Raw genomic sequence first — 14,263 nt, 5'->3', positions numbered from 1 at the left:
AAGTAGGAAACGAATGGGAGTGTTTTAAGTTTAATGTGCCTCGAAAAAGTCAAATCGATGGTTGTTCCAATCGAGTGGAAGAGAGATAGATGCGGCGCAAGCGTACAATGAGCGTAACGGGACACAGCGTAACGGGACACTTTTTCGTGCGTGCAGCCGGCGTTCATCGATTTATTAGACGTTGTCACATCAAAAACTTGATAAAATACTAGTTCCCCGGATTTTGATCCAGATTTGCACAGGAAATTTTTATTGAATTACTGGCCAACTTTTCAAAATTGATTTAAACGTTAATACTTCAAAGATTTCCGTTGACATTGTGAACTTTGTTTCACGCCACTCGCCACAGATGGTAGCATTGCGACTTCAGTTCCATTCAAGAAATTCCGTATACCGAGAGATAAGATGTTTACGCATCGAAACGGTTCAGATAGGTTTCCAAACAACAAGGCGTGTCTGGCCGGTATGCAGCGGCGGGACAGGAACGGACGCACGACTGCCGAACGCGACGCAAGCCTTCCAGCCCGGGTGGTTTGGGACGCGCTCTAATTAACGGAATGACCACTGGAGGGGCGACGGAGCCGGCATGCATGGCGGCATACATTATGCATCGAATCAGCCCCCGCATCCCCGCCGAACCCCTGGACTGGACGCTCCGTGATTACAAGTGGGCGACCCCGAGCGACACCAGCGCATTCTTCATGCCCTTGCTCTTTGTCCGCGTGCGCCATATTGTAACGTCGAGGTAGACCACGGAGGCACTGGTCTGGGTGAGTGTCTGTTCTGAAGTTGAAGTCAACTGGTTAGCAATTGGATAGCACAAAACAATTTAATTTTAGCTTTTTAAATTTGTTTGATAGATTGAAAATAACTCGCTAGGAAGAATCGTTAAGATGCCATCACGAAGAGAATATTGCTAAACAAACATAATGCCAAGACATCTGCAAAAAATTAGAGTTAAACTACATTATAACCAAGATTGCTGATTGATAAGTAGGGGTGTGGGAGGGGAGGTGGTGTCACTCTCTTTTGACTTTAAGTATTAATACGGCAAAGATTGTACAAACCAACCCCTATACTTCTTACCACCATTAGGTAGACATACCACTGTGCATTGAAGAGGAGAGACAGATTAAAACGTTTTTAGGCCATAAAACTTGTTATCCTTTAATATTAAATAATTGGTTTTGTTAAAGCATAGCTCGTAATTAAATGGAGTGCCTTAGGTAAATAGTGACTGCCTGCTACAATTATTTTTCACTTTGATGTAATTGGCATATAGTATTAAATTCATTTATGGGAATGACTACAAACGTAACTATATTGTCAACTTTAAACTTTCCAAAGTAATTACACTGTTCTAACTGATATGGCATCTTTCGGTACCTCTATCTCCCCCCTTAGCAAATTTTTGGCTGCTACTTCCTCTGGCTTATTTGTAAACAGAACTGTGTAAACACGTGCTTGTACTAGCGGTGGAGAAAAACAAGAGAAATAATCAATATTCCGATTCCTCGAGGAGAAAATAACTCCTTTCATAAAATCTGATGTACATTATCGTTTTGCTGTTGTTTCATTAAATTTGATATAGTTATTATTTGTACAAAAATTAAATTGTTCATTATAAAATATCTGTACAATGCATATATTAATGTAAAAATAATATTACAGGTAAATGCCATTTACTAATCTATGATTCTAATAAATGTTTTACAGTTTTTATCTGTTTGTTTTTTGGTAAAATTATTTTGCTAAGCTGTTGGCTTACGCCTACAATAAGTTTTTATTTTATCATAACTTCAAATCAAATAAAGCTGGTGATTATAAATAGAGTATGACTATAAACATACAAAAAATAATTTCAAGGATTTCCCGAAATGGGAAAAAAGGGTTAATATTTGTTTATTAAATAAACCTTTATACCTCTGATACTACTAAAACTGGAGGTAAGAAATTTTACTTAAATAATATTCATACAAAATTACTATAAATGTTTCCAGTTATTTTTCAAAAATATACCGCTTAAGGAGTGAAAGGTGGTTGGATATATTTTTTTATTAAATACAAGTGATATTTCTTAGATTACAAAATCCGCATTAAAGAATACATTAATATAATACTTAACATCTTAGAAAGAAACTAGCTTTTGTCTTCTAAATTTTTTGAAATTTCACTACAAAGAAGGTTAACCAGTGGCAAGATTGTTTTAGTAAAAACTCATACCTTCAAAAGTATTTAAAGCTGAACGTAAGAACCTGGGAACGAGTAGTATACATAACCTGTATTTTAACTACTGATTGCAACTTGCTATTTTAACGTATGTATACTCAGTTGACATGATTCTTTAATATTATGACATAAAAAATGCTGATTTGTTTTGAAGGTTATGTATTTTCTTAGGTGAGATATCTCCCTTGGAAATATTCAGAATAAAAGTGTTTGAAATTAAATTGCAGCTAAGTATTGCCGTTGCAAAGTAAATTTAGAGACTAAGAAACACAACCGTTTATTTCGAACATGTTACTTATAAGGCCGGGTTTATAAAGTACGCAATAAACTCAATAAACGCAAGAAGCCAAAATTTAAACATCTAAGTTTTCAAATACTGGTTTATAAATTATGCAAGGCGCAAAAACGTAACACAAGCATCAGACAACTTTTATCTCTTTGCGTTTCAGCTTGCGATTTCGCTTTCTATGTTTGAAGAGAGGTGTTACGAAAACTTTTAAAGACGCAGACGCATAGAAATCTTCGGGTTTCTTATTATTTAATGAATAGAGTCTTTTTTTTAGAAAACCATCTCACATTGAAAGCAAATTTAGCTTTTAAATCAGATTATTAAAAATAAATACACAGGTTTTTGGTGGAAATAAGCCTGTTGAAGATAATTTTTTCAACTGTTTTACAATTTAAAATTGTAGGGAATTTTCAGTGCCAAGCGACGTGGTGTTTTATAAACTGCCGTATTTTTCTTGCGTTTGTTGCGTGTTGCGCTCCTTGTGCTCTTGCCTAACACGAAATAACTGTAAGCAAGTAGAGAAAATACGCGAACGTGAGATAGGCTGACAGTAACGGTTTATCGCTGCTATTTTGTTTCACCTCCGAAGAACCCGCCCTAGTGCGTGCTCCGGTGTGGTTCGCATTTGGAGCGGCGCCGTAGTTCGCGTCGCGACCACCAGATGCCAGCCGCATGCAGGCGCGCGACAGGCGAGTGCCAAACGAACCGTGTACGCCACGATGAATGTGGAAAACAAGAGCAGGACAGGGAACATTTGAAAAATTTCATTTTCGGTGAATGAAAGCATTGTCTCTTAAAAATTCCTTCATTACAATTTAAAAAAAAAACTGTGTTATCCGCCGTTGATGGATTAGATTTCGGTCGTGTCAAATATTTTTCTAATGCAATGATGAGCTTAATTTTTTTGTTTATTTTATTTTCTTACATTATTATTATTATTATTATTATTATTATTATTATTATTATTATTATTATTATTATTATTATTATTATTATTATTATTATGTCCGTTATCAAGTACATAGCAAAATTATATTGGCATTCCGTAATAATTAAAGTTTTTTGAACATTAATTTTTAACTTGGTTTCCTTTAAATCGTTTTTTTTCGTAAACCTAAAAAAAAAAAGCACGAATTACTAAAAGTCATTTTTTAATTGAAACACTGATATGTTACTGCAACATTACAGAAATCTTTCAGAAAATTGCATGCGCTATTAGAGAATTATGTTATAACTCAAGAAAAAGTGAAAAAAAAAATAATTAGTTTATAAGTTAATGGCAAACACTTAGGCAAGAAATTAATTTTCTGAAGATGAATATATACTTTATATCCCCATGTCCCTCAATTGTCCTTGCGGCACTCAGGCCGTTGAGGGGTGGAAAGATGAGCAGAATTCACAACACAATGCCTTACCCCCTCTCTAGATCAGCGAGGGAGGTAGGTTTTCATTCGCCCCTTGGTCACCCTTCCCCCCTTCTACGCATGGAACCGGTATTTACGGACTGCACCCCTCCCCCTCGTCCTTCCTGTAAGTTGTTATCTCACAGGCGACCGGGAGGGAAAATCCTTCCGTCTGGCCTAGGCTCAGAAGCCTCGCATTTCAGACATGTAATTTGTCACGGCCACTATCGGTAACACACCGCGCCAGTCAGAAGGTGTCGTCTGCGTGCCATCTGCTTTGATATTAGTTTGTATAGACCTAGTAACACAGGATTTTGCCCTGGTTTTATAGCTGGTTTGTTTTTATATCTCAGCGCTATGGATAAGCGTATCAGTATAAATAGTTTTCCAATAACAAATTGGGAAATAATAATAAAAAATTAAAAAAAGATAAAATTAATCTTATTTTCAGTAATTATGGTGTTTATAAGATCTTGTTTGGCTAGCCTTGCGCTGCATTCCTACTACAGACATTACAATCTGTAAGTGCGAGGTTTACTTTTACCAGTGCCAAACAGCAAATCGACACATAAACACACTGCATTTCTTGAAAACACTGTACCGTTGTCATGTAATTTTCATAACAAGTCAAATTCGGCCATTAAAAATACTTGAAGTAAACTACGCAGGCAAGATTTAAATATTATCTTTTTGACAATTTTCACAATTTTGTTTTCTTTTCATATACTAAATAGGATAAAAACTAAAGGATCATCCTTAGATAATAAATGTTTAAATTTTATTTTAAAATACCATAATCCCACACCGTTTACTTCCTGAGATACGCACATACGCATACAAGCTGAGTCTCACTAAAAAAAACTACGTCCCCAGTCCTCTTGAATAGATGTATGGGAACGTTTTCAGTTTTCTGTATAATCAGTTTTAAGACAGTAATTTACAATAAAAGAATGTAAACATCAATGTAAGTTAGTCTCCAAATGAAAAAAGTTGTCCGATTATGTGTAAAATGTCAAAGAACCATATTCTAAACTCATCCGCTTAAATGTCATGCTGTAAACAAGGGAGCATGAAAATGTTCTGTATTTCATGAAGTAAATAAAGCGGGAGTACAAATTCGATTCTAATATATATATATATATATATATATATATATATATATATATATACACACACACACACACACACTATCTGACCCGGCAAACGTTGTTTTGCCATAGAAATTATTTCTAGGGAATTTCTAGTGTAGAAAAAAAATTACTTATTGTAGGTGTGTAAAGAGCGATGTGAACGATGAGGGAATATAAAAATAAACAAAACACCAAAAATTAATTTTTATAATTTATTTTAATTTATTATTTAAAATTATATATATCATTAATGAAATACGATAGTAAAAATAACAATCAATGGCATTGGCAGCAATGAGCCCATTTTATGATACTTGGCCTCTGATTTTGAATGTAAAATTGTATTGTTGACCATTTGCATTAGTATTTCGAACTATTTCTATTGCTCCAAACGATGTCATTTGAAAGCATAAACTGAATGTTTGAACTGACTTCAGGAACACGTTAGAATCTGGATCCGTGCCGATAAGTAAACCGTTCAATGGTGTGTTTCAATTTCAGGTAGTTGCACCTTTCCTGACGCGCAACACATCCCGGCTGGCTCATTTTTGAATTTCAGAGCATGACAATGCGGGCATTCCTTGTCCATAGAACCAATTACCGCTTTTGAATGAGCATAATATTCAATATCGGGCTCATACTGGAATGCTGGACGCAGGAATGAATCAGATGTAAATGCTCGATGTACCTGTTGGCGTTGTTGGTCATTTGTTCTGCGTCTATTAACTGTGAAACGGCGTGATTGTCGTTGTTCTAATCTTCTTTATTCATTGCGTTCAGCTCGAGTATCTTCTGATAGTTCTTGACGCAATTGCGCCATGCTCACACGCGCATCAGTATTTTGTTGCTGGATTTCTTCTTCGGTTCTTTTATCTCGTCTATTTCGCATGCTTCTAGATCTACTTGTATCACGGCTCAAATTAGCCCATTTGCGTTGTTTTGTTGGCATTGTTCACTGTACAAAACACACATAAATAAAACTAATTGAATTACTTAATGAAGAAAAACATTATAGTAATAATTTAATCTTTGATTGTACACACATAGATATACATATACATGTAAATATTAGACTGTTTTACGAAAGGGAAAAATGTTACTTTTCTTAATTATATCGAAAATATATTGTTAGAAATGGTGAAAAAGAAAACATGTGGAAATTACAATGAATAAAAAAAAATTTACCCAATCATAATAAAAATCTAACTTTCACATAATTTTTTTTGACCATTTCCAACAATATATTTTCGATATAAATAAAAATTTTTTTTTATAATAAGTGTATAAGAATAATTTATACTTACAACACAAAAGCCGTTGTTGGCGGGAGCTCGTGACACGTGTTCAGTACTTTTGAGGTTATGTAAATCACTTAATTAACTAATGGTGCGAAATACACTCAAAATTAATAATTTGATTAATTATTAATAAAATAGGAATAAATAATTACAGTCAATCAAATTAATAATAATTTTACTTGAGAATAAATTAATATGAGAGTTACACTGAGATAGTAAAATTATAATTGTAAACGTTACTACTACGCTTGATGCATAAACATTAATAATGGCCGAAAATTGTTGAGGGAGTGAGAGAAGGCTTATTGTGTGAGAGAAACAGGAGACCGGCTTCGGTCTCATCCCTACTCCGTGCTGTTTACGGGGTGAGAAGTGACACGGGTAGACCCCTGGCGGGGAAGGTTGATCCAGTGTTAATTGATCAGCTATCGACCGGGGTTGAAAAATATAAAATTCTATTAAAAATTAGTGGTAGGTGATGGAAGTGTGAAAATTTATGGTTGTATGTATTTTTTATGGCACATTATAAAAAAATTAAAAATTGTCCAAAAAATTAAAAAAAAATGTTAGGGGTTGACAACTATTATCACTTAGGGGTATGAAAAATAGATAGTAGCCGATTCTCAGACCTACTGAATATGCATACAAAATTTAATAAAAATCGGTTAAGCCGTTTCGGAGGAGTATTGTAACTAACACTGTGACACGAGAATTTTATATATTATATATATATATATGCACATCTACATATATATATACACACACACACACACAAACACAAATATAAAGAAATAAAATCGTACAGATTTTGTACTTACTACACCAGAAAGTGAACTATAGTTGTTTCTGTAAGATCTCTTCCCCCGGCAGCAACAGCTACAACTGTGAGTAATGGAATGCCATCATGTTCTATGTGACCATGTTTCTTGGCCTCTTCAATTTCTTCCTTCACAGCTGTTTTCATTTCAGCTTGCGCAGCCATCGCCCAATGTTCCTCCAAATTGTCATGATAATTTTTAAATGTGTTAGGTGCCATTCATGGGATATTCATTTCTTCTAGCTGAGACTGTCCTCCGTCAGTACTTATTGATGCTGACATAGCAGCAGTGTTTACATCCATGGATGTAGAGCTCCGTTTTATAATCGTCCAAACGGTGGATTTCAAATCGCACATTTGGCATTTCAGTACTCTTCCCGAATTCAGGCCTTCTCTTTTCTCAGAAATGGGAATCATATTTTTCAATGAACAATGATAGGGAATGTGATCATCTAAGTCTTTTAACAGTTGGAAAAGGAAGCCGATATCAACAATACGTCTACCTTTAAAGGAATATGCACTTTTCTATGCACTCGTATTAACATCATTGATGTTTCTGGAAAAAAACAAAGGTCACTATAAACGGGCAATGGTAAATGCGTACTGCGAAGTGCAATAGAAAATAGTTTATTTATATGGTTGCTATTAAATACCTAAAAAAAAAAAAAAAATTAAATAGTACGCTGGTACAATTTGTAAATCTTCATATACTTCACAAGTTTAAGGACAGTTTAACTTAACTGAAACCGGAATAGTTTTTTTCCTATGCGTAAAACGGCTTAGTTCCAGTAAAATAATATTTAGATCCTAAGGCAAGTGTACAATGGAAAATAAAGTGGTAAGGACTATGAGAGGCTGTTCAAATATACAACTTTTGTAAGGAATTTCTTGAATTCTAAATTGTGTGTGTCTACCAAAGTATGCACAACACAGTGCAACTAGTTTCCTCTCGTCAATACGAATACAAGGCAGTTTATAACAGTCAGCGAGTACGTTTAATTTCAGGGACATATATAGAGTCCGGTATGGTCAATTTTCATATGTTGATTTCAAAAGACCTAAACTTACCGTGAACAGCCTACACTGTAAAACATTACATACAGTAAAAAATGTTTTATACTTTTTAAAAAAAAAATCGAAACTAGCTGGCAAGAATTTTATGGTAAAAATACACATCATTTATAATAAATTTTACAAGTAATTTGTGTTTGCTCTACCAGTATCACATATCTTGTCGAATTGTCGAGTGAAAATAATTTTTTTTAAATATTTGGCTATAATTTATTTGTAAATTCGCAAAAATCTATATGTGTAATTTTATACATTTTTTAAGTAGCTAATAATACCGTCATAGATAAGTGTAAATTATCTAATTTATGTAATTACCTTAGTTTTTACTATGGTACTTCTGTTAAAATAAATAATAATTTAAGAAATTAAAAAACACGCTTTGATAGAAAAAACAGACTAAAAAGTACAAATAAATAGTTTAAAAAACTACAAATACACGCTTAAATAGAAAACCAAACTAAAATAAAAAGTATAAAATAATTTTTAATAAATTTAAATTAATAATAGTGTGACTAACCAAAAACATTATTTAATTGTAAAAATGCGTGGGGTGCTTTTTAAGATATTTCCATAATGACTCTATACTCTTGTCAATAAAATATAACAATTGACATCAAGCACCCCACGTTTTTTACAATAATTTTTTTTTGTTTATCACACTATTCATAAATTAAATTTATTGAAAATTATTTTCTACCTTTTAGTTTGGTTTTCTATTAAAGCTTGTTTTTTTAGTTTTTTAACTATTTATTTTTTAATTTTTAGTCTGGTTTTCTATCAAAGCGTGTTTTTTTTTTAGTTTTCAAAATATTATTTATTTTTTACTTTTTAGTTTGGTTTTCTATTAAAGCGTGTTTTTTTAGTTTTTTAAACTATTATTTATTTTTACTTTTTAGATCAATTTATCATTAATGTGTGGTTTTTAATTTTAAAAGATAATTTATTAAGCTCCCTCTGGAAACTTTATTTCATACGAGTACATGATGCAAGACACTACCGTGTATAAAAAATCTCTAATCCTGAGGATTCTGATCAGGATAATGGGACAAACTTGTACCATTGAATATATATAACTTATATATTCAATGCTTGTACTTTGTATAGAATGAAACTCGGTGGTGCTTTGTCGTCTCGAGCTAAACAGGGTCCGCTCCCGCGCCGACGAAGCTAAAACAATAAAACAAATACCAAATATTGTAATAGGATAATATGGGAAACAGACAAAAGAAATGCGAGACATGTTTTTCAGCGAACCTGGCGGCGTGGACTGAACCTACGCTTTGGAAACGGCGGTAAAAGGCATTGAAGTGTGTTTGGTGTGATAAGATTATGGTTCTATTTGCGAATAAATGAACTCATTATTATGTGAACAGTAATTCAGAATGGCCGGAAATATTTGTGCGGTGTTTGGCTGCAAAAATTACAACGTATATATAGTTAAGACACTTACTGTAGTTTCATGCAAATATATATATATTTATTTCAGAATAATGCACTTTTACAAATAATTTAGACTTGTGTATACATTTACAATATTTTTCAACTGTGAAATTGTTTTTTTTTTATGTTTTCTATTGATATAGTAAATGATGTTAACAAGACATTTTGTATTTTTACAATGACTATCTTCATATGGATAATTTTAATAATAAATATATGTCTGCTTGGAGAGCGATCAATGCCGAGATAAAAAATTAAAACAAAAATAAAGATACACCTATATCAGTTAAATGCTTTGCAAATGTTTGTGAAAATGCTAGGCCCCAATGATCATGGTGTTGATTTGGATAATGTTTTACAACTGTTAAGTCACAAACAAAAAAATGGTACATCAATTTTTAAATGTATTGAAATAACAGTAAGTGATGTAAACAATGTTTTCTTTAGTTTAAGTAATTCTCGTTCTGAGGATTATTATGGTTCTAATTAAATTATTAGGCAATTGCATGATGTATGACTAGTTCCTGTCACTTTCTTAATTAATTGGTTGTTTCAGGAAGGAGATTATCCAAGTTGTTTAAAGATATCTTTAAATTCTATAGGATGGAACATGGAATTAATGTTATTATCTTCTTATTTAAATGGATGCAAATCTTCAAAATAAAAGATAAAACATTAGGCATATTGGGCCTTAAAAAGATAGAGTACCACAAGGATTAGTCCTTGGACCATTGTTTTTTTAATCTTCTTTAATGACTTACCTGATTATGTACAAAATGGGAAATGTATTTTATATGTTGTTTACACTACCTTTATAAATAATGATAAATATCCATATTTTTTTACATCTCACAATTTTACAAGCTTCTGATAAGTTTCATTACTGAGTTAAGATAAATAAGTTAGTTGTTAAACATGATAAAACAATATTTTTTTTTCTTTAAAAACTTAACAATTAAATACTGTAAATTTTTTTGGTATTTATCTTGAGAGTAATTTAAATTGGAATTCTTACACAAATGTCCTAACAAACGTCTTTCGAAGGTAACCTATTTACTAAGAAAATTAAAATATTATACAAATCAACAACTAGTAATTAATTCCTACTACGCTTCATTTCATACTCATCTCCTTTATGGAATTAGAGTATGGAGTAATTCAGCTGGAGCGTATGGCTTTTTCTATGGCAGTAAAAAGTAATCAAAAGTATGGTAGGAATTTCTGACAGAATGATGTAGAGAGCATTTCATAAATCTTAAGATACTCATGTCGTTACCTTGTATATTGTTTTTTAAAAGTAATTTAGCGACATATCTTAAGAAAAAGTGTGCATGATCACAATACTAGAAATAAGAGATTTAATTTATGTTAATTGCAGACTATTATCCAAGACTCAGATGAATTTAAATAACATAGGTGTAAAATTGTTGTAACAGGTTACAGTTAAGTATCTTTTAATAAGTTAAGATGATCTTTGGTACTGTGGTTTAAAACTTATGCATTGTATTCATTGGAAGAATGTAACAATTAAAATTTTAGTGACCTTATGTTTTTCTAAGTTATAATAATGTAATATTTTATTTGTATATATAAATGTTTCATGTACTTATATTGTAATGTGTTGACAATTTCTATTATACTTAACGAGTTTAATGACATTAAAGTTTATGTTTATGTTGCAACCTTAAGATGAAGTATCCAATTCATATAGTGGTTGAATGAATGAAGCTAGAAATGTGTCGAATTACATAAAATTGAAACCAGCCAAGAAGAATGCTAATACATACATCTGAAATGTGTTGATTCTTTATATCATTGTGAAGAAAATTTTTTAATTTTGTGTCACACCTGCCGGTAAAATTGTTTGGTTGCTGTAGGTACGTCGAATTTTAAGTTACAGCTAAAAAAAATTTGTAAGAATTAAATTTTTAAACTATCAAGTGTATTCTGTAATATTTCTAGAAGCAGATATTACAAATATTATGAATAATGCACTTAAAGGATTATGTTATGTAGTTACTTCTGCATTTTGAAAGTATGTAATTATGAAAAGGTTTGGTATAATTCTGTTATATTGAAATGTGTTTCATTAAAGTACAACAACTGTATTTCAATTTTTGATATTCAATTTGATGTACTGTGTATTCATCCTGTAAAACCAATCTTAAAAAATATCTGATAACAAGAGATTATGACCTAATATATCTTGATGACTAGTAATCCACAATTGAAAAAAAAAATTTTATAGCACAAATAAATATATAAAATTTGTGTGTGGAGGTTGTATTTTTATTTCTACAATCCCAACTTGCATGCTATTAGTGTTCCTATGGATATGAAGTTCTACATAAATGCTGACTAACCTCGCCCTCTTTAACATGCTCAACTAGTTTGAATCAAGTTAATTGTTGCATGATGACACAGTATTTTTCGTATTGAAAATGTTATTTATTATAAAGAAATTAATTTTGTTCCATATTGTAACTGGAATGCACATTTCATATATACCAGTGGAAGTAAGTAAATTAAAAAAAATTTCAGTACAGCTATTACATATGAGTGTCTGCATAACTAATATTGAAGGAATTCCCAAAATATTAAATGGAAGAAACCTGATATAACATGACATACATATTTATATACTAGACAAAGTCTAGTATTTACATGTCCACCAAGAATTTATTTCCTGTATATCAACTTTACTATATTATGTAGTGTGTGTAAATAGAAATACTTCCAACGGAGATGCAATGGTTGAGTGATAACACTCGCTTCCCAAGGTGACTGGGAATTGATTCCCAGCACAGATATTTAACTAATTGGAAACATGGTGGACGTTTGCATTGCCTGGGGGTTTTACCGGGGCACTCCCATTTTATTCACCATTCTTCAGTCTGGTGGGAACAACAGGTCTATCATTTGGGTACTTACACCTTGTCTCTTGCATGGAAACTAATATCGATTTATATTTTCATTTCCTAACATGAAAAGTACTGCCGTAAAATTAATATATGCTTATAATTCGGTATAAAATTTTGTAATTATTGTAAAGTGAGCCATTTCCCTTGTATACTGGCAAGCTATGCAGAGATCACCTTCAAATTAACTGAACTCAACCTAACCTAACAATATTAAAAACAGCAGTTCCAGAATAACACTGCTTTGATGGAGAATAAAACTTATCCGCTACAGCATCCATAGTGAACAAAAATGTGGCATGCCTTAGACTACTCTGGAATTAAGAAGGTTCTTGCTAATATACTACTGGTAGTAATTTATCTATTGCTAGACCATTTTTAATGTTAATAATAACAGTGTGTTAACACTTGCAGCTAGGTTTTGTCATAATTACACGTATCCTATACCATAAGTCTGTTTTGTTAAATAGGGTGTCAACATTTTTTGCCAATGACTATTGATGCTCAAAAGTCACTTCATATTTAACTATACAATTATGTATACAAAACTATAATAGTTATCAAAACTAATATTCTTTATTAATGTCTAGATCTTTCTTAAACAAACATGCAATGCTACACTTATAACCCCAGACCAAAAAACATAACCTAACTCGGTGGTGACAACATAAGAACTTTTAATGATTTTAGTTTCTATGCACTTCTATAGCCTCCCGCTGTCTCCTTCTAATAATTCTCCCAATTTCAATATCATACTATCATTAAGTCTTCTAAACCTAATAAATAAATAAATAAATATATATATATATATGTATGTTTTCGGTTTAATTAAGGATTTTTATTTAAAATGCAGTCACATTTTCAGGTGAGAAGTTAATTTCATACATACAATTTACTTCCGTTACTAAAACTAGTTCTTGTTTCCTTAAAAATAAAACAGCTGGAAAACCAATTAGATACTACCTACTACTTGTTCAGTTATTTTGATAGATTATATTTTGCACATAATTACATATCTATCTTTGACACATACCTTTAAATAAAGCCTGAGAACAGTTCTGTATGAATAATAGCCTTTAAATTTGTTTGAATTTCTAGTTTTGGTAAAAACAGCACTTAATTGTGTAAACATGTTGCCTTTAATATGCACGTAAAATTGAATTACGCGGGGCTTTCTTCAGTCCACGCCGCTAGAATGCGCTGCAGTCTGGTGTCTCGCGCTTCGCCAATGCTAATTGGCCTGAGTTTCCCATATTATCCTATTACAATATTTGCAAATACCTGGAACGCGGGAAAGACAACATCCGCCCGACCGACCACTTCGTGCATCTTCGTGTATTGTCGGAAGCAAAAAGAAAAAGAGGGTCGCAGGGTCGGTGGTCGTCTCTCGGGGCGTGCGCATCTCTCTCGCGGGCTGTTGGCTGGGAGTTCCCTGCGACCTATTGGGTATACCGAAGGCTGGCAGTTCGTGTGGGGTTTGTGTGCGTGCTGGGGGCGGCCTAGCAGCGCCAACTGCTACCGACCGCGTCCCGCGGGTGGCGGATACGGGAGCCCAGCTCGAGAGTTGCAATCTCGCTGGGGTGGCTGTGAATAACCAATAGCAGTCCGCGGACCAATGGCCGGCCTGCGGAGTCGTTATTACGGCTGTCGGGGTGAAAGGTAGCCTGA

The 14,263-nt window shown here is 32.8% G+C and overlaps 1 protein-coding gene across 1 annotated transcript in view; it reads left to right on the top strand.

The window, feature by feature from the left end:
- The first annotated feature begins 605 nt into the window (after positions 1–605).
- Positions 606–14,263, top strand: part of LOC134534528 (serine/arginine repetitive matrix protein 1-like) — a 55,220-nt gene continuing 41,562 nt past the window's right edge. Inside the window, exons 1-2 of the mRNA XM_063373011.1 lie at positions 606–722; positions 3,161–3,207. Of these exons, the coding sequence (XP_063229081.1) occupies positions 606–722; positions 3,161–3,207 (164 nt within the window). The remainder of the gene's footprint in view (positions 723–3,160; positions 3,208–14,263) is intronic.

The sequence above is a fragment of the Bacillus rossius genome, chromosome 7, assembly GCF_032445375.1.
Source record: "Bacillus rossius redtenbacheri isolate Brsri chromosome 7, Brsri_v3, whole genome shotgun sequence".
Lineage (NCBI taxonomy): Eukaryota > Metazoa > Arthropoda > Insecta > Phasmatodea > Bacillidae > Bacillus > Bacillus rossius.
The sequence above is the reverse complement of the archived record's forward strand: the minus strand, read 5'-3'. Positions and strand labels throughout refer to the sequence as shown.